Source organism: Crocodylus siamensis, chromosome 5, assembly GCF_052110815.1.
Source record: "Crocodylus siamensis isolate JL-2025a chromosome 5, ASM5211081v1, whole genome shotgun sequence".
In the NCBI taxonomy this organism is placed as follows: domain Eukaryota; kingdom Metazoa; phylum Chordata; order Crocodylia; family Crocodylidae; genus Crocodylus; species Crocodylus siamensis.
Window position 1 is genome coordinate 138,929,058 of NC_143399.1, and position 21,379 is coordinate 138,950,436.

Sequence of the window (21,379 nt, forward strand, 5' to 3'; positions counted from 1 at the left end):
AACTGCAAATGTTTTTCATATAAATGTCTAATTCTTAACTTCGCGAACCCCTGTCTCAATAACACCATGTGGCACAAAACTCTAGAGACTGACTAGATGCTGTTTTCTTTCTCTACACCCCTTTTGAAATGTGGTGCCTTTCAATTTCATTAGGCAAGCCTTTATTTATTTCAAATTATAAAACAGGCAGAAGAGGAAGAGCCTACTGTCTTCCAAATCCCTATCTTCTGTTTTCCAGAGCTCTCAAGTTTGTCCTCCATTCTAAACAGAACCATTTATCCTTAAAGAACCTCCTTCCCCAAATTGCTCTATGCTGCTAATTTATGGACCTATGGTGAGAAACTAGAAAAGTGTGATCCACTTAGTATCAGCTCAAACCATACTTCAATTTATTTGCTGTTGGCTCAGTCCCATACTCTCCATACATGTAGTAACTGAAACAGACAGTCAATAAACAAAATAAAAGTGCTTCAAGATTAACACCCGATAATGTCAAGGCTGCAAGACTGCAAAGAAACCAGATGATGTACAATAGGGACCAGATGATGTACAATCAGAATAACAGACAAGATCCTTCTGTAACAAGGCCCTAAACCTTGGGGAAATACGATGACGTCTATGCCTGGTGTGGTCATAAAATGTGCAAATAGAATTGCAGATAAAAATTAACCATCTAACAAAGTAGTTATTGTGTTGAAGTCTTCTGGTGATATTTTAAACCACCAGTGACCACAAAGTATCTGAAGGAAATAAGAGATAAAAAGCTTATAACAAGCTTGTTGTTCCATTGAGGGGTTCTAGAGATAGCATCAAGCTGTGCTAGCAACAAAAAAGGCCTAACAAAGCAAGAGATAAGGAATGATGTACCAATAGAACAAGTCTGTTATTCCATTGAGGATTTTCTCGTGATACTGAGTTATGAAAGCAGAGTTAGGACAGAACCCAATAAAATTACAGTTCTCACAGTCAATTAGATATTCAGCACAATTAAACAAACATCTGATTTAGAAAGTAGAAAGAAGAGCACATACTGCAAGTTGTCTAGTATGCTTTTCAATTAGAAAATGAAAAACTAAAATTTCTAGCACATAAAGAATAACACAAAGCACAACTGAACTACCAATTTTAATGTAAAATCTGATTTCCACTCCATCTCCCATTGACATGGACCCCAAGTGTTTTTAAGTGAAGTAGAGCTACAATGAAGCAATCTCAAAAAAGAAAGATATAGTTGAATTATACAACCACCAATAACGTAAAAATGCTGCCTCAGCATGTGGAATCAAAGTGTTATCTTAAATATACACTGAAAAGAAAAACAAGAAGTCTCTGACCATAAAACATCCTTGAGGAATGAATGATAGAGGGGAATGCGTATAGCAAATATTCTTTCCTATTCATATAGCTGGTTATTGCTGCTGATGGCTGAAAATGTCATTGCCAGAATAAAAGGAGCCCCGCATCCAGGATGCTGAATGCTGTGAGCTGGCTGATCAGGTTTTTCTTCCCCCTAACTTTTTTTATATTGTATCCACCCGCGCCATCAATCTCAACTTTATTAAACCACAAAAGAGATGTCAGATCAATGGCTGTATTAGAAACATTTTGAGTGACAGGTTGACGACAGAAAAAAATCCAGCATCCATGTATTATTAAATATGCACTATCACTGTTCTTTGGATGTTTCCATGCAGACCTACTCACTCTGTTCTCCCAGCAAGGTATCCTTTTAAGAGGAAACTAATTTTGTGTAAAGGTGATATGTAAAAAAGAAACAAAACCCCCCAAGGCTTACTACAATAAATGCTGAGGTTATGATGAACCAGTAGACAAAAGGAAAATGTGAAGTTATAACTGGCTCCCTGTCATTGCATTCTGCCTTTGGACCTTCCTTCTTAATGCAAGGACAAGACCTGAATATGGAGTGCTAGCCTTAATCAGCATGTTCAGGGTCGCTTTGGTTTTGTTGCCATCTAGTCGTTATTTAAGACTAGGTTTTCTTTCTCTGCTTCCCCATGGTTGGCACACTTGTGCAAATGCTTTTTGCTATTTATGAGTGAAGAGGTATATATAGAAAATTATGTAAATCAGGATGAAATCCTCCCTCTGGCAGATTCTCTGCCTAATTCCCAATTTTAGGCAGATTTGTACAGGCAATCAGAGCAGTAAAACTGCCAGCAACTTCATCAGTATCCTAAACTATGCTTTTAATGACTGAATTCATTTAAATCTTTATGAAGGCAGAGAGTACTTAGGTTCATTTTAGATGAAGCACAGAGCATAGCAAGTGAGGAGACATTACAGCAGAGTATGAAATCCGCTCCCACAATTAAAGACGACAAGGTGAAGAGGCTGTGGGGTCATTTTCATTACCTCCCCTTTCCATCCCCAACAGTACAACCCTCTGAGCTGCAGTGCAAAATTAAGTGTTTTCCATGGAAAGGAGTGTGGGAGTAAGGGATCTGTAGTCAGTTTCCTAACCTTCATCATCAGTGACATAGACTGAGACCCCCATCACACTGAGCCCCCCAGAAGGTTATAATGTTATAATATAGTAATTAGAGGCGTCACCTAGGAGATCACAGAATCATAGAAAATTAGGGTTTGAAGGGACCTCAGGAGGCCATCTTCTGTAACCCCCTGCTCAAAATAGAACCATGCCCAACTATATCATCCCAGCCAAGGCTTTGTCTACCCTGACCTTAAAAACCTCCAAGGATGGAGATTGCACCACCTCTCAGGGTAACCTGTTCCAGTGTTTTACTACCCTCCTAGTGAGAAAATTCTTCCTAATATCTAACCTAAACTTCCCTTGCTGCATCTTAAGACAGTTGTTCCTTGTTTTGTCATGTGCCATAACTGAAAACAGTTTAGCTCCATCCTCTTTGGAACCACCCTACAGGTAGTTGAAGGCTACTATCAAATCCCCCCTCAGTCCTCTTTTCTCCAGACTAAGTAAGCCCAGTTCCATCAGCCTCTTCTCCTAAGTCATGTTCCCCAGCCCTATAACCATTTTGTTGCCCTCCGCTGGACTCTCTCCACTTTGTTCACATCCTTCCTGTAGTGGGGGGCCCAAAACTGGACGCAGTACTCTAGATGTGGCCTCACTAGTACCAAATAGAGAGAAAGAATCACTTCCCTCAATTTACTGGCAACACTCTTATTAATGCAGCCCAGTACACTGTTAGCCTTCTTTGCAATAAGGGCACACAGTTGGCATAAATTTAGCTTATTGTCCACTGTAGCCCCCAGGTCCTTTTATGCAGAGCTGCTGTTTAGCCAGTCAGTTCCCAGTCTGTGCCAGTACATAGGATTACTCTGCCCTAAGTGCAGGACTTTGCACTTGACCTTATTGAATTTCATGAGATATCTTTTGCTCCAATCCTTTAATTCAGTGGTTCTCAAACTTTTTTTCCATGAACTGCTTGAAAATTGACGAGGATCTCAGTGGACCATTTAAACTTCTTTTTGTTCTACAAATCAAAGCACACAACTCATATTTTAATATCAGTAGTCTTACCATTCAAGTACAGATATTCTTCATTGTTCCACAACCTTTCTGTGGACCACCTGAATGGAGCTTGCAGACCAGTGGTGGTCCACAGACCAGTTTGAGAACCTCTGCTCTAATTTGTCTAAGTATCTCTGAAACCTAGCCCTACCCTACAGCCTATCTAGAACTCCCCCAGCTTGGTAGATGTAGGCTCAAATCTCCTCAGGCTGTAGTTCACCCCTCCATATGTTTCTTCAGTTGAACTGATCAGCAAATCAAACCTGAATAGTTTCAGAAAGACCAACGTTTTATTTTTCAAGTCAAGCTAATAATTGGCAAACAAATTTCACCCAGCTCAATTTCTGGGCTCCCTTTCTTCCAGCTCTTATGTGAAGCTTAAGTGATGTTGAAGAACTTTAAGCTGGCATCCCTCACATTGTGTGCTCTCCCTCACAATGTAGACTTGCCAATGAAAAGGTCCACAACATCATATTCAATTGCTTGATCCCTAAAACTGTCAAGTTTAGAGTTGATATTTTCATACAAGTATACCAATGAGGTCTGTTTGAGCTGAAACATGTTATACTGATTAGCAGAATGATTTGTATAAAGAAGTTAAAAATGCTTTGCATATTGAAAGCCGTTAAATTAACTTGGGACAAAGTACAGCCAATACAAAGTGAATTTATGGCTTTCTGGCTTGTTTGTTAAAAAAACCCAAAACTGGCTGATTTGTTGAAAGATGGCCAATGGCTGTTTATAGCACCCTGCTGCAAAATTTTAAAGGACAAAATTAAATGTATATGTACAACAGAAATTTTAATTTATGTCTTAGATTTCCAATAAACTGTGTTCCTCAAGTATAGTAGCTTTCTTTTTCCAACTTGGCTGGCATCATCCCAGTTGTAGAGTTCTAAAAAGTCCCTCTCTTGACATCAGATCATGAATTTGGAACAAAATGGAAACATCTTCAAATAATTTATCCCAGGTTTTTCAAGGACATTTAGGAAATTGAGTCAGTTCTTTGTGAACATAACCAGGCAGGATGAATTTGGTAATTCCGTCAGCATTAAAGCAGGAAATTACATGGATCTCACTGTGTTTTTTGTTTAGGTAAGAACTGCAAGACTAGTCTACAGTTATTTCATTTAATATGGTGTCATAGAATCAGAAGTAGGGCTGGAAGGGACCTCCACAGCCTGACTAGTCCAACCTCCTGCCTGAGGCAGGATCATCCCTATGCAAATCATCTTGTACAAATCCATTGTCTAACCTATGAGCAAAACTACATAGTTAACCCTGACATAAGATAAGATTTAATACTCTAACCCACCACAGGTAAAGCAGATGGACTATGGTGACCAATGTCCTGCTGATGTAACGATTGTTAATATCTGCTCCAGAGATTGCAGAAAGAGGGCCATGCCACCCCTACAGAGAAAGGCAACCCCACCTCCCCACAATCCCTACTAATATGATCATAGGATAAAATTACTTTCCGACCCCAAATATGATGATTAGTCTGACCCTGAGTGGAGAGCAAGACCCTCTAGCCAGGATCCTCCGGGTTTCAGTCCCAAAAGGAGCATTGGCACACCCCAGTCCAAATCCTCAGCCAAAGAAGTTTTTCCTGATATCCAAGCTAAAACTGCTTTGCTGAAACTCCAAGACATCAGTTCTGAAGGTTATCTGTACTAAGTAACAATGTGACTTGATCTGGGGCACAACAATAGTCACTCTTAACAGTATTTTCAACCTTTTCAAGTTGTTGACCTATTTTTCAAGGTAAAAGATCTCTGCAATCTCTTTCCAATTTCTGTAAAAAGTAAAAGTAGAAACAATGCATCAGTAATGATACATGACAGAGAGAAGAGAAGAGAATATTATTCTGGAGTATTTTGATTTTCCATGAAGATTATTAGAGGGAAATTTTCTAAGTGATCTAAAGCAAGGTTTGGCAACTTCTTGCTATTGTGAACCTCTGCTTGTGATGTACCTCTGCATTTTCCAAAAGATCAGCAGATGCTGTGAAAGGAGTAGCTAGAAACAGGCAGGTGCTAGGACCTAAGGGGTGGCGTACCTAGGCGAAGGGTTAGTGAGGAACTAGTTAGGGAACTTCTGGAAGGACTGGATGTATTCAAATCAGCTGGTCCAGATGATCTCCACCCTAGAGTACAGAGGAAATTGGCTGAGGTCATTGAGGGACCCCTGGCATGGCTTTACGAGTACTCGTGGTGCTCTGGTGTGGTGCCAGAGGACTGGAAGAGGGCTAATGTCGTTCCCATCTTCAAAAAGGGGAGGAAGGAGGACCTGGGAAACTACAGGCCAATTAGTCTTACCTCGATCTTAGGCAAGCTTTTTGAGAAAATTATTCTGGTGCATATCCACAAGGGGCCACCAGGGGAGATTATGCTTAGGGGCAACCAACACGGGTTCATTAGTGGCAGGTCCTGTCAGACCAACCTGGTGGACTTTTATGACCAGATCACCAAATCCTTAGATGCAGGGGTAGCAGTGGACATAGTCTTCCCGGACTTTCGGAAGGCCTTCAACACTGTCTCACCCCGTTCTCATTAAGAAACTGGGGGACTGTGGTGTCGACACCCACACAGTCAATTGGGTCGCCAACTGGCTGGAGGGCTGCACCCAGAGAGTGGTGATGGATGGGTCATTTTTGACTTGGAGGGATGTGGGCAGTGGGGTTCCGCAGGGCTTAGTCCTCAGGCCCGCACTGTTCGACATCTTCATCAGTGACTTGGACAAGGGGGTAAAAAGCACCCTTTTCAAATTTGCTGATGACACTAAGATGTGGGGGGATGTGGACACGCTAGAAGGGAGGAATAGGCTGCAATCAGACCTAGGCAGGTTGCAGGGGTGGGCGGATGAGAACAGGATGGGATTCAACACTGACAAGTGCAAAGTGATGCACCTGGGGAGGAACAACCGACACCATACCTACAGGCTGGGGAACTCCCTTCTTGTCAGTGCACAGGCAGAAAAGGATCTTGGAGTCATCACTGATGCCAAGATGAACATGGGCCGGCAGTTTGGGGATGCAGTCAGGAAGGCCAACCATACCTTGTCATGCATCCACATATTCATCTTGAGCAGGTCCAAGGAGGTGATACTCCCCCTCTATGAGGCACTGGTCAGGCCGCAGCTGAAGTACTGCATCCAGTTCTGGGCGCCGCACTTCAGGAGGGATGTGGACAACATCGAGAGGGTCCAGAGGAGGGCCACTGGCATGATCAGGGGACAGCAGGGCAGGCCCTACAAGGAGAGGCTAAGAGACCTGAACCTGTTCAGCCTCCACAAGAGAAGGCTAAGGGAAAATCTAGTGGCGTGTTACAAACTAATCAGAGGGGACCAGCAGGCACTGGGGAAGTTCCTGTTCCCCTGAGCACTGCCAGGTGTGACCAGGAATAATGGTCACAAGCTGGCAGAGGGTAGATTTAGGCTAGACATCAGGAGGTGCTACTTCACGGTCAGGGCGGCTAGGATCTGGAACCAACTTCCAAGAGAAGTGGTGCAGGCTCCTACCCTGGGGGTTTTTAAGAGGAGGTTAGATGAACACCTTGCTGGAGTCGTTTGACCCCAGTACTCTTTCCTGCCATGGCAGGGGGTCGGACTCGATGATCTTCTCAGGTCCCTTCTGACCATAGAAACTATTAAACTATTAACCTATTGTGGAAGAAGTCTCTCCTGCCACAGAGAACTTAAACTGAACATGGTAGTAAATAGGACCCTGGTGATGCCTCCTCTGCTGCTGTGGCTGGAGTGTGCTAATTATTCTCTAAGTTGCTGTGGACTGGATCCAGTCTCTTCACTAGCTAGATCAACCCTGCTCTAAAGGGTTTTCTTATAGCTTAGTCATTCCGGTGACCCTTGTTGATGTCAATGACAGACTCAGAGCAATATTCTCAAGGACTCATCATATCCTGACTACAGTTTTTGCTTCCTTTTCTTAATTATTAAATGCACATTCATGTCAGTAAATAAAATGAATCAATCATCAATGAATTTGAGTGACAGCTTAAGTATGATGGGAATCTCTGGCCAGGAAGCAATTGGAATGGCCAACAAAGGCTCTAATCTACCCAAACAAGAATTCATACTAGCCACACTAATAATCTCCCACAGCTTCACCTGGCCAAAGAAATATGACATTCTGAGATAAGCATTCAGACTCTATTCCTACTTGATTTCTTTGCTGACCAAAACATATTAGAACAGAAAAAAAAAAAGAATCATCATATTCAAACTTCCTCAGATTTAAACATAGGAGTCAGATAAAAACAGAAATGGAAAAAATGCTGGGGCTATGTAATGGGGGCCTTCTTGGGGCCAGTCTACCAACGGCCCACCCATCTGTTTCTGGGCCAACCAACTACCTTCTCTTCTGCCACGCCTTGTTGTTACCTAATTAGGTTGTTAATTAGACAGGAGGCTGCCCATTTCTTGCCCCGGTGCCAGGGGGCGCCATGTGCAGCTCCCTTCCTCCCCTACACTTAAGCCCAAGCCTTGGCATCCTCTGTTGTTAACATCACCGGCCCCACACTGGGCCCCAGAATCCTTCAGTCTAGACCCCTACATGATCCCTCCACTCAGGCAGCCTATTCCACTTTCATTTGGGCTGCCTAGCTCCCTGAAACTATTTCCCCTCTCAGGTGTGGTCCCCCCAGGACCTTTGGCCACACAGGCCCTGGCCTCACATCAAAGCTCAGTCAAAACCCCAGGCCTGCAGTTCTGGGTGCCCCTCAGGGTGAGCCCCTGGTCCTTTTGACCATTCTGGTCCTGGCCCCAGCATTGACAAGTCAAGGGTACTCTACATGAGTCTTCTGTGCCTCCAGCCCACTCTTGGGTCCAACTTCTGGCCCCTACTAAGTGTAACCCATCTGGTTGTGGGAGCTGGGGTTAAGGCACCCTGACCCGCCTTTCACCGGGGTGGTAACTGGACTGGCATTTCCTGGGGGCTCCCACCACTGAGAGCCCCACCAGGCCACCCACTCCTGACAGGGTGCAGTTTTAGGTCATGGCCAGGACCAGGAGCCTCCAAACCATATCCTAGAGCTCCTGCCATTACCTCCTGCCCTTATCTTCCAAGCAGCTTTGCAGCCAGGCGATGTTACTGCGTGGGCTGCCAGCAGCAAACTGTTCTGTTTATATGGGCAGCCAGAGATCCAAAATGGCCACCACATTCAAGCACCTGCTGGCTGCCTGGCTGAGTCCTTAAAGTGGCAGGCACCAACAGTGCCCTGCCACAGGCTAGAAAGAAATTCAGCTGGGGATGAAAGCAAAATGTAATACAGTATATATATGTGTGTGTCTGTGTGTGTATAACTAAAGCTCATTTGGTAAGCTTTAGTTAAAGTGCCCCTACCACCATTTTTCAGTGCAGGGCTGCTGATATATATGATGCTCCATGTGCTTTAATTAGAGTGACTCTCAGAACCCCCCTACTCCCCTTCCAGAGCACGTTATAAACACCACATAGTTTTAAAGAGCAAACCAAAATGACTGCAAGCCAGTCACCACAAATGCATTAGGTCTTTCAGTTCATTAAACACCCCTATTTTGGACTGCAAATTTTCATAGGTGTCTATATCAAAATGTTGTTGTGGGGAACCTAAACTGCCCAAGTCCCTGGAAAGACAGAAAGGTAAAAAACACCCCAACTTATAATCACAGCACTGAATTCAGTTCAAAGCCAGTGGTGAAGTGCCCATCTTTTGTTCAATAGCTTAGTAGCTAGGCCAACTGCCTAGGAAGTGGGTTCAGCTCCTGCCCCAGATTGCAGTGGGCCTTGAACCCATGTCTTTCACTTCTACAACAACTGTTCTAAGAATCAGGCTACTCTGAAAAATGTGCACACCTCCATCACCTCATTCTGAAATGGCTATCTTCAGAAACCCCAGAAAAAGCTGTACTGGAAGTGGGACTAAGCAATTTGTCAGGCTATCTGTGAGGTGTTTGTATTCAGATGCCATTCAAAGACAAAAATTTAGACACACTCCTAAACCTAAATAATTCTTAGTTGTCTCTGAAATCTTTCTATTGACTATACAGAGGTCCAAGGCACCAATCAGGGCACTCCGAACTGCCTTCCTGGGACAGACGCTCAAAAAGGCAGTTGGGGCAGTGCCTAATCAAGGTGCATACTGAGACAATTTAAATACTGGCCCATGTTAATACAGCAGTACTCCCAGGTTTACATTAGAATTAATGTAATTAGTTCTCTGCAAAGTACAGAGCAGGGTTTATTAACCTGTTGTTTTACTACTTATTTACTATGCCAGCACCACCACTCCCCATAAACTTGAATCCTATCTCCCATCATGGCATATGCCTGTGTGACTGCTATAGTAACATATTGCCTGGAGCCTTATTTGTCAGCGAGATGTGTGTTAGGATATAGACTGTTTAGTACAGGATGCTTTGATCATGCTATAAGATATTTTATTAGAATATTTTATTTGATGCCAGAGGTTGCCTTATATGAAGCTGTTAAAAAAACGAACATTTAGGAAATAAGCCATAGAAATAATACACTAATAAAAAAGAATGAACTCTCAAAAACTCAAGAAAGTGTGAAATGACCTGGAAAAAACTCAAAAATTAATAAAACATTTAATAAAATAAAAATGCAGCAGCATATTCTGTAATCTTACCGTTCCTGTTGTGCCCAAGGAAAGGTGGTTCATCTGTTGGGTCAGGGGGCCCATCATGCTTGCTGGCTGCATTGACATAGTATGGTCCATTGTCGGCGTTATCACAGCACCCTACAAACAGACATCATTGCCATCTCACCATTTATTTTTTTTAAATGTCATAAGCATTTTTTAAATAAATGAACCTGGCTGAAACACTGACATTAATCTTAAAAGAGACTAATACAGTTGTCACTTGAGATTTGTTTTGTCCTCTTTGACAGCCAACATATACACATATTATTTGTAGAACTAATCAGGCCATTTTATGCCCGTTCAAATTAAGTGTTAATTTTGACTTCACTGCTTCTGACAAACAAATGCATATGGTCTGTCTATGATGAATGCTACTGTACTTTGCAGAATGTCTGTCATTTGCATTTTCCATAATCTACGTGGAACACTGACTCTCAGACACCACACATATGTCCTTAATTTTCCCTGGAATTTAAAACCTTCAGTCTGAGATAGGCAACCTATGATGGTAATTGCCTTGGCTTTTCCACTCTCAGTTATGAGTCCTTATTTATGACATTTTACAGCTGATTAAGTATGACTAGTTATTGACAATCGGTATGGTAGAGACACCACTCAAAATATATGCGCACACACATGCATTTTCCTCTCTGCATGGCAACAAAGAGGTCAATAATAAACAAGGGGCAAGCTATAGCAAGAATAAGATTCTGAACAAAAGATTAAAAGAATTCAAGAGAATTGTTCAGGAAAGCTTCTGTCATTTCCAGCTTTTGCTCTCCCAGCTTTCAATGAGCGTTGGAACACTCATCCCTTTACTCACGCATGGCTTTAAAGTGGCTCTCTCCTGAGCTCCTCTATGCAAAACACTGTTTTCTATATTAACTAGGCTAATTCACTTCAGAAAGGAGTGAGTTGCTTCTTTCTCCTACAAAAGGGAGAAGATACTGCATTCTTTATGTTCTTTAGCATGGGACAGTCAAGGCTCATCAACTCATTTGAACATGGTATGAACCAAAAGATAATTAAACAAGAGTAAATAACTTGAGATACTTGCAGCTGTCAGTTAGTATGAAAGTTATGGTATATTCTGTGCAAACAGACTGCATAAAGTTACACTATGAGAGTTAGTAAAAAATAAAAAAAGTTTGTGAACCTTTTTGTGAGAAATTGTTCACTTTTTTCATTCAAAATTTTTAACAGTTCTACATACTATACACTGGAATTGAGCACAAAGAATTAAAAAAAAAATCTCTAAACACATTGTCTGATTGTTTTAAAGTGTTTGCCTCACATTTACACTGAACAGTTGGGCTCATTTCTAAGGATCAGACCGGAAGCAATAACTCCAGTGTTTTCAACTGCAGGTAAAAAGATAAAAACAAATTGGGTAGAGGTGTAACAAGGCAATGTTGGTGCAGAGGGCAGCATTGACTGCTCTGCCAGTAGTGGCGGTGGAGCCAGATGCTTGTTTTTGCTGCCCTCGCCCCCTGGTTCTCCCCCTCCCCCCAGCCCCTGGCCAAGTTGGCACCTCAGTTATGCTATTGCAGTTAGGGAGATTGCTTTGTTCTTCCAGAAAGTCTTCTTCTATGTATGTCTGATTTGAGAATCTTACTGATCCTTGGATATGAATTTACTGATTACTTGGATGCAATGTTCGAACGAGAGTTGACTCAAATCAGTTTTGTAAGGCATTAAAGTATATGGGATACACACCCACATACACGATTTGCCCCACACCAGGCTGTGTTATTTACATTGAAATAAACACTTAGGGCAAGTCATCAGATATGCTACAGAAAATACGTTACCTCCATAGAAAAGCTGTGACAGTCCTGTATGCATTCTTATCAATATCAACAGCCTTATGAGCGTGCATGTTTCTAATCCTCAATGTTTATGCAAATTTTGTCTCCTTGTTATTGGCTGCTTTGCTTAAGATCAGCATAGATGTAATTACAATAGATTAATTCATCCCACTTAACTTGCCATGGAGCCATTCTCCACATGTCGTGGAAAAAGTTCTTTTAAAAACCCTATTTCCATCACCTGTCATTGCAAATTTTTCTTTTCAGTATTTCAGATGCCTCACCTCACCTTCCAAATCTCCTTATTCATTATTCCTTTCCAGCTTCTTACTCCCTAATTGTAACCTCTTTCCTTTAACACAAACACTACAAAATCTGCTGGAAGGGCATGACAGTGAGCTTCTTGGGTACAATCTAAAGCCCATTTAGTATTTATGACTCAAAGCAAGAACCTTTTTGCATTTTGTCTGCCGTTTTGCCAGGTGTTCAGTTTAAAAAAACCTGGAATGCCAGTCATGCTCCTGAAGTTGAGATCTGGTATGGCCTTGGACCATCCATCCTTGATTTATTAAGTGTGCTGTTTGGTTACAAGAAGAATTAAAAAAATATGCAATTATGGTCCAAATGACCTGAACCAGAATAAGGTATTATAGCTTAAATTGAATTAGTTAACAGTAAAAACATATCCCAGCTATTCCTACAGGCAGTTTTCCCATTTTGGCTAGGAAATAGACTATTTCCTTAAAGATATCGGTGACCTTAGCTGCTTGTCTGTGACAGAAAATGAAAAACCGACATGCATGTCAGCCTCACACAGCATGTATACATGGCTGATCAATTAGAGCCCTGCATGATACAGCGAAAGAAATGATTGCCAGTAGTAGCAGCAGCAATTAACTTGGGAGGCTCCCAAGGACAATAAAGTTTAGCTCTTTTTTTCTGAGATCTCTATCATGATGGCATCATTGGGGGGAGCTTGGCATGATTACAGATGTGACAGACTGATAGTTATAGCAGTGTATAAATTTAGGAGCCTAGCAATTACGGAAGAACTGCAGTAAGGAAAATGTTGTGATTGAGGATGGTAAATACGAGTGCCAAACATCAGTGGAACAGTCTGGTAAAAAATGTTTCTTTCTGTAAACAAGATGCAGTTTTTGTGAATAAATTATTATAAAATTTTAAGAAAAAAAGATCCATCTAACACAAAGTTTATTTGGAGATAACAGACCAGTTTAGCTACTTTTTAAAAACTGAACAGGTATTCTAGTCTTACAGTTTACAACCGAGAACACACCAGAAAAAAGAACAATAGTGAACTCAAGAATCTGCAGATTTCTTAAGACAACTTAAAGGGTTAGAAGCTGACAGTTACCTAGACCAGAGAACTGCATGCATTTGCCAGTCCATTAATTCACCAGAATTTGCAACATCCTCTTACGATCTTATAAGGAAAAAATTATACTTAATTAAGGAAATACTGTCTGGTTGTTAAGGCAACACTAGTTCTCCAAACCATAATACATTTCCTAAAGCAAGCTGTCAAATCCACTTGTATTCAACTTATTTAGCTGCAGAAAGCAACAAGGTCTTGCATCAGATGTTGCCATCTCAGTAAATGTAATTTAACTTTCTTATAATATATATAGCATGTGTTTGCTGACAGGGTCCACTTGGCTAGTGTTAAGGCTCAATAAAATATTTTCATCTTAGCATCTTAAGCTGTCTGAGTTTACAGAGTGTGTAAAGCAGATAGAGAAAGACCTTAATATGCTGTAATTCTATTGAAGGCCAAGTTTAGTTTAAAAAATACAACTACAGGAGAATTTATGATGTTTTTATCACTGCCTTTGCCAATGTAACTTTCCTGCCACTTACTTAAGTTTGTACTTCTATTCCCAGATAATTAGATTTTCATAATTTCTGCAAGAAATTTCCATCATCTGTGTGGGCCTGATATTCAAATGGTTACACTTGCTCTGTGTGTTGCCCATCAAAGCAGGGGGCGGAGGAAGAAATTATATTTACAGTGTCAAATTTAAAAGGCAAGTTCTATATCTTTAAAATCATGGCTGGTATTATGGGTTTTCTTTAGAGATTTACATGGAATCCCGTTCATCATTATTATGAAAGCACTTCAGTTTAAACTGCATGCTTCAGTTTACAAGATAAATCAACCTCCTGTGGGCTGGCAAGGTTAGTGAGTCGACCTGAAATAGTTTGTGTTTGATAACATACAAAAACTGGAGAAAGCATTTGCATTTTTCAGTGAGGAAAAGCTTAGCTTTCAGAATCTGTCAAAGGAGCAAGCATTCCTGATGTACGAGCCTGACAGAGTCAGGTAGGAATAGTAACTTCCCTGAAAGATTTAGAGAAGCTAAAACTTTGTACTCAAGTGTTTGGTGTGGTTTTCAAAGCACAATAACAGGGGATTTCCTGCACCAGAATCAATTGTAACCAGGAACAACACATTATTTGGCAAAGCGGCATGGCATGGTGCCGTGTGCATCCCACTGCTTTTAGCAGTGCAGCAGGAGGCAAAGCGGCATGGCCCAGAAATTCCAATTAATAAGGTATTCTGGTTGGTGAAGTACTGGATAACAGAGATTTTACTGTATGTAGCCATTTATACAGAATAATATTTATTCTAGAAAACAAAACCAGCTACAAATCATGAGAGAGTTTTTATAACAGCCCACTTCTTGTCTGTCCCAGGTGCCAATGGGCCTTTGTACACACCAAAAAATCGGCGATTAAATGCCCTTTTGAAATTGCTTTAATGGCACTGCTGTTTGCACATTTGGTGGTGTATTCCGCTTTAATGGTGATGTTTGTAAGCTTGGCGGCGTAGTCCACTTTAAATGACTTTGGTACATAGCAAGATAAAACACCTCAAAGGTGTTTTAGTTTGCTACCTAATAAAGTACAACAGTGCATGGGGGTGCTGGAAGCCAATGTGCTGGGGGCTTGGTGGGCTCTGCCCAGTTCAGGGGCTGTGGGACCCAGTGGCAGCCAGTGCAGGCAGACTCCACTGAAAAAAGGATCAGCGAGCCTGATCCTTTTTTTTTTTTTCTCCCCTGCCTGAACCCAGTGCTTCCCTCTGTGGCTGAGGGGGGAGCGGGGTGCAGTTCTTCCCACCCTTGGGACTGCCTGGGCCAGGTACCAGCAGTCAGGTGCTGCCTGGGGGACCCCCTGAGCAGCTCAGGGACTGCTCCTGCCCCCCTGCTGCCAAAGAGGTAGGTAAGGATCAGGCCCCCACTCTTGTGTACACCCTGCAGGGGTTTAGTTCAGTTTAATTCTTCCTAAATTAAAGTGGTTTTTAAAAACCCACCATTTCAATTTAGGGATAACTAAACTGAATTTAGCCCCCAGGGCATGTACAAGCAACCAAAACAGCTCATATATTAGACCAATAGATCATAAGCAGGGGTCCAGGTTTTCCATTTCTATGGCCAGGCAGGGTGGTGGGAGGAGCCCCAGCAGCTGCAAGCAGGTAAGTCAACGGGGAGTGGGGGTTGGAGGACCAGGGCTTAGGGGTGGCCTGAGAGGCTAGAGGGGAGAGCATGTGTGTGTGGCAGGGATGGGTGTGTGAGAGGAGGCAGGTGCCTGCTGGCACTGGGGAAAGGTGTCAGAGTGTCAGGGCTGCAGCAGGTCAGGGAGTCTGAGGCAGTGCTTGGTGCCACTGACAAGCCTAGCTCCATGCAGTTGCTAGAGGTGCCTGCCTCTCTAGTGGGGAAAGGGGGCAGTGGAACTTTTGATGATAGCAGACCTTCATGGGTGGTGGGGAGTTGTGTGGCTGGGCTGGTGGCTCCAGGGGCCATGCTCTCAGGGGTGGGGTGGCCAGGAAATACTGCTGTGGTTGTGGCCAGACTGGCTGGTGCAGTGTGGGAGCCCTAATCCAGGGTGGGGGGTGCCACAGGCCTCCTGCCCTCCAGCCTGAGCCAGGGCCACACTCACTCCATCGCTGTTGAGTTGGAGCTGCTGCAGCCACTGCACTGTGGCCTGGGTGGGACAACTTTTGGAGGCCCTCACCTTCTTCCTGCTACCTGCACCATGGCCTGGGGTAGAGCTGCGCTCTGCTTCATGCTGCTGCTGTGAAGCATGGCACTGGTCTTCCCTGTTGTGCCACAGCCCAGCCCCAGTTAGCAGTCCAGGGCAGTGTGTGGTGCCCCAGTTGCTGCCTGTGCTTCTGTATGAAGTGCACTGCATACACCTCATGCTGGAGGCCATCCCTGCTGTGTTGCCGCAAACCACCATCCTGGTTTGCATTGGACCGGGCAGGGTGGGGGCAGCTGTGGGCCTCCTCTGGTAGGGATTGGGGTGGCAGAGGGCTGGTGATGGGGGGCTGTGGCTTGGGAGTGAGGGGTACCATGGGCAGCAGAGGACTGTATTTCAGGAGTGAGGGGCACTGGCAGGGCCAGGGAGCTGCAGGTCAGGAGTGAGGGGCACCAGCATGGCCCAGGGGGGCAGCAGACTGTGGGTTGGGAGTGAGGGGCAAGGCCAGGGGGCTGTAGGTTGGGAGTGAGGGGCATTGGTGGGGATGAAGGCTGCAGGTTGAGAGACTGAGGGGCACCAGCAGAGGCAGGGGGCTGTTGGGAGTGAGGGGCAGCGGCAGGTCCAGGGGTCTTTTGACTGGAAGTGAGGGGCACCAGCAGAGCCAAGGGCAGCAGTTGAGAATGAGGGGCACCAGCAGGGATGGGGGGGTGCTGTGGGTTGTAAGTAAGGGGCACTGGCAGGGTTTGGGGGGCTGAGCTGGGATTGAGGGGCAATGGAATGAACAGTAGCAGGGCAGCAGCATATCTGGGTTGCTCATCACCAGAAAGCAGTACTGGGGCAGCTGCAGCTGGACCCACATTCTGGTAAGCAAAGGGGATGGGAGGAGCTCCGATTTTCCATGATAACCCCCCCCCAAATCAGATGCCAAACCAGGTAGTTTCTCCTGGAGGGGTTTGTTTTGGAGCAGATCTATCAAAAAGCTGATCAGCTGTGTTGAGGGTTGTGGGGGAAGAGGTGGGATAGCAGCACATCTGGGGTAGTAAATAGAGCTGCAGCTCTGTTCACCAGTAGCATCAATTATAAAATTGCAACATTGAATAGCAGATTCCTTCCCCTTGGAGGGAGAGCAGGGCATGCTGAGATGGTGGGGGTCTGAGATACTATGCACAATTTACATATAATGTTACTGAAGATAGTGCTACAAAGAAGTTCCTGTCTGAAACAAGAACTTTCTTTTGTGGTAGATCCACTATCTCCATAGTGGATACGCCAATTTTGTGCATTACAACTGCATGCACATTCACTTCTTAGCAGAATAAAGGTATATATAGAACTACAGAAATGATGTGTCCGAAATCTCAGTTAACACATTGATGGAATTAATAAGGATAGACCAATATGCTCAAAAAGTCATCTCCTTGACCAGTGTTGTCTCAGTGTTATCTGTTTCACTGCCAGCTGTTAGCAGAAGAAATTTTGCCAGGTAGAAGTAGTATATCCTTGTGGTCAACTGCTCTGAAATCACAGTTATCACTAACCATACTTATGTTATAAAAGATAACAAAATTATTATAAAAACAAGAGCAAACATAAGAAATCAGAAGTTATACACTGAGATACAAAGATATAAGAATAAACAAAGATATGGAAATAAGATCAGACTAAATATCTGACTTTACCCTCTATCTTAATGCCAAGAATGCAACTTCTACTCAGCTCAATGCATTAGAAAGCAGCTTCTGCCTCTGACCTTAATGTCATAGCCTCCTGCAAATTCTCCTGTCAGCCTACTTCACTCATCCTGCTTGCTGAGGGCCTAAAACAACTTATGCCCAGGAAACGTTAAGAGAAACACTCACTCCTCATGAGATGGCTTAAGTATGGTCATTACGTTCTTTGGGGCTAGGGACAGAAGTTACACATAAACCAGTTTAAATGATCAGAAACTTATTTAAAACTGTAACAGAACAGAAGCTTAGTTCACATAAACCAGTTTCAAAATGGCAGAAGCTGGTTTAAGATAAACCCGGTTGAATATAGTATCAGATTTAACTGATTTGGGTCAAACCAGTTTTTGAAACTTCTGTCCCAGACCCCTTCTTGATTCAAGTTAAATCACAGTTCCCCAGCATGCTTTCCAGCCCTGGGCTGGGCTGTGCTGTCTTCTCCAAAGAGCAGAGCTGGCCTTGCCCCTCTGCTCCCTAGCTGGAGCAGTGAGGGCTGACTAACAAGGGGGTGGGTGGAGGGAAAGCCTGGCTGGGGATGCAGCACAGTCTACAGCAGGAGACTGCCATTCCCTAGGCAAACCCAGGCTAGGGTCTGGGGCCAGGGAGGGGGCATTAAACACCCCTTCCCCTGCTCAAACTTACTGTTGGCTACAACTATGGACTACAAACCCCAAAGGCACCTGGAAGCAGGAAGAGGAAGTGATGAGCAACCCTGCAGAGTCCTGCTGCTATAATTCTGGACTATAAATCCCAGAGACCTTGCAGGGCAGCAGGAAGAGGAAGTGAACACATGGTCAGAGAACCATGCTATAGCACCCGCTTCTGGCCTGAGCCACTGCAGGCATGTGGCTGTATTTCCTGAATCAAAGCTCAATGTCTGTTCACTTCTGTTTCAATTTAATGTGTGAAGTTCAGACTAGCCTACAAACACTGAATCGATTCAGCCTTAGTCTTTTTTTACTGTCTGGACTTAGCCTGGAAGCTCAGACTACTATGTATATAACTTTCTGCACTCCCTCTGCCCTTCTCCCCCAACCCCCCAGCATGATGTTTGCCGGACCAGAATACTTTCCTGACATAATTATGTTCAGGAGAGTATTTGCATCTTTTTAGAAACATTCAAAACATAGAATCTCTCACTTAATTTACTCACTGTGAGAAATACTAGGGTCTCTCCTTTTAAAATGTTAATTTGTCATTGTCTGGAAGGGTCTAGCCCATGTGCTTCTGACCAAGTCCACAAGAAATTTAGCATACCCACATTTAGTGATTACCTCTTTTCAGCCATTTAGGCTTTGTTTTTAAAGAAGTGACACGTAGAAGTTATCATCATATTTTTCAATACTAACTCTATTACAACATACAAGAAATACATTTTATTTCAAATATCACAATGCATATACCTAAGGATAACATGTAGTTTAATGCCACCAGTCTTGCGACCAAGCATTCCATATCAGTAAAACAAACTCAAGAAAACATGTATGACATGCCACGAACACCTCAAAGTATAGTACTACAAAGAAATTCCTGTTTAAAACAGGAAATTTTATGGTGGGTAGATCAAAGCATATTGAATTAATGACCAGTTTAGAAGAAAATACAGTGTTTCTTGAGTATTACTATGTTGCTTCTGCTCCCAAATGGATAAGAACTTACTTCAATTCAGAAGTTTGATGAAGAATAAATACACGTGTGTTTTTTGCTATATTAATTTCTAACAGGAATTATGAAAAGTCAGATAAAATATAGGATCACAGGATCATACAGAAGGACTGGAGGAACCTCAGATGATCATCTAGTCCAGTCCTCTGCTCAAGATAGGATCATTCCTGATTAAACCATCCCAGCCAAGTGTCTGCCCGACAAGCTCTTGAAAACTTCCAAAGATGGAGATTCCACAACTTCTATGAGAAGTCTGTTCCAATGCTTGACCACCCTCAGAAAGTTCCTCCTAATTTCCAAACTAAATTTCCTTTGCTGCATCTTAAACCGATTTCTCTTAGTCCTGTGTCCTATGGTCACAGAGAAAAGCCCATCCTTTCTATAATAACCCTTCAATTTTTTAAAGAATGTTATGAAATCCCCCCTCAGATTCCAGACTAAATAACCTGAGTTTTTGCAGCGTTGGCTCATAAATCTGCTTTTCCTGACTTCTAATCATACTGCTCTCTACTGTACCTTAGCATGTCACCATATCATAGAAGGAAATCAGATTGCTCAGGCATGACTTGCTCTTCATGAATCCATGCTGTATATGTTCCTAATTACCTTGTTCTCCTCTAGGTGCTTCAAAATAGATTCCTTGGGGACCTGCTCCATGATCTTTCCAGCTATCAAGGAAAGGCTGATTTGTTTGTAATTCTCCAGCTCCTCCACCTTCCCTTTTGTAAAGATAGGCACTATATTTATCCTTTTTTAATCATCCAGGGACTCACTTCACCTCCATGAGTTCTCAAAAAGAATAGATAATGGCTCTGAAATTACCTCAGCCAATTCCTTCAGCACCCCATCCAGCCCTGCTGATTTGAAAGTATCTAGTTTCTCTAAATAATCCCTAACTTGTTCTACTATTGCTCTAGGCTGTTTGTTTCCTCTCTTATCATTGCTGCCAACTGAACTCATCATCTGATAGCTGCCCCTACTTGTGAAGGCTGAACATTTTTCCTTTAGCCAAGAGCACAGGTTATAACTCCCAGATGGCCATTTCACTGCTAGTAACTTTTTGTAAAGGATAAGGACTCTAAAGGTAGACATATAAGATGAGAACATCAGTAACTAAGCTACTTGCTGAGGTGACCTTTTCATGAATTCAGACTCTTCTACCCCAATGTTTTTTATATCATCTTCAATGCTCTCCTATCCCTGTAGCTACATGTCTTCCCCTTATTCAGCACAGGGTTAGTGACAATATACAGATTCCTCAGTAATATTGGTCCTCCAATAACAACACATGCACAAAACCTTCCCTGTAATTATATAAAAGATATCTGTGTTGAAGAGGCAGAAAGGTTTGAATTTGACAACTCCTGTTCTGATACAAATGCCTGCAGCTTTGCTCTAATCACCACTTTTCTATTTTCCCTTTGTCAGCTAGGGGTGCTAAATCTATCTGCCCTGTATGCTGTCATGAGTATTGATTAGTTAACAATGTCATGCTTGAAAAAAGGCAAGTACAATCCTCTTTGCTAAGTATGTGTAGTTATTGTAGAATTATGTGCATGATATACCTGCCCAAATTGAAGTGCAGGAAACAATACAGAATAAAGCTAATTATCTGTTTAGTTCCAGCATTTAATAGTAGTAATAAATGTTCCACTCAACATAACCATGCATATGAAAATAGCACAAAACATGGGAAAAACACTGGGCTTTCAACTTATACTTACTATACATGCGGAAGTTGAAATACCTTGAGGAGGCAGTACTGTATTATGGCAGATACCTACCCTGTTTTTTCTGTGTAGAGGGCTGAAGGCTGGGTTTCCTAGAATGGGTATAAGCTGAAACTGCCTTCTTTAACAATGTAAAGAATTTAGACAGCTGGCCTATGATAGCCATCTTTCTAGGCTTTGTTCTGGCAAGTGATCTTGAGAACTTTGATGGCAAACTTTATGCACTTATAGTGAAAAGCTGGGGAAGGACATGAAAACTGCTTTATGAGCCGTTTAT

The 21,379-nt window shown here is 42.9% G+C and overlaps 1 protein-coding gene across 10 annotated transcripts in view; it reads right to left on the reverse strand.

The window, feature by feature from the left end:
* The window catches only part of RBMS3 (RNA binding motif single stranded interacting protein 3), a 1,078,291-nt gene that overhangs the window by 43,247 nt on the left and 1,013,665 nt on the right, over nt 1–21,379 (reverse strand). For 9 of the 10 annotated variants that reach the window (XM_090046479.1, XM_090046477.1, XM_090046481.1 and 6 more), the window contains one exon: nt 10,162–10,272. The exons of the other annotated variant lie outside the window; for it this stretch is intronic. In XM_090046479.1, the coding sequence (XP_089902605.1) occupies nt 10,162–10,272 (111 nt within the window). The remainder of the gene's footprint in view (nt 1–10,161; nt 10,273–21,379) is intronic. 10 annotated transcript variants of the gene reach the window in all.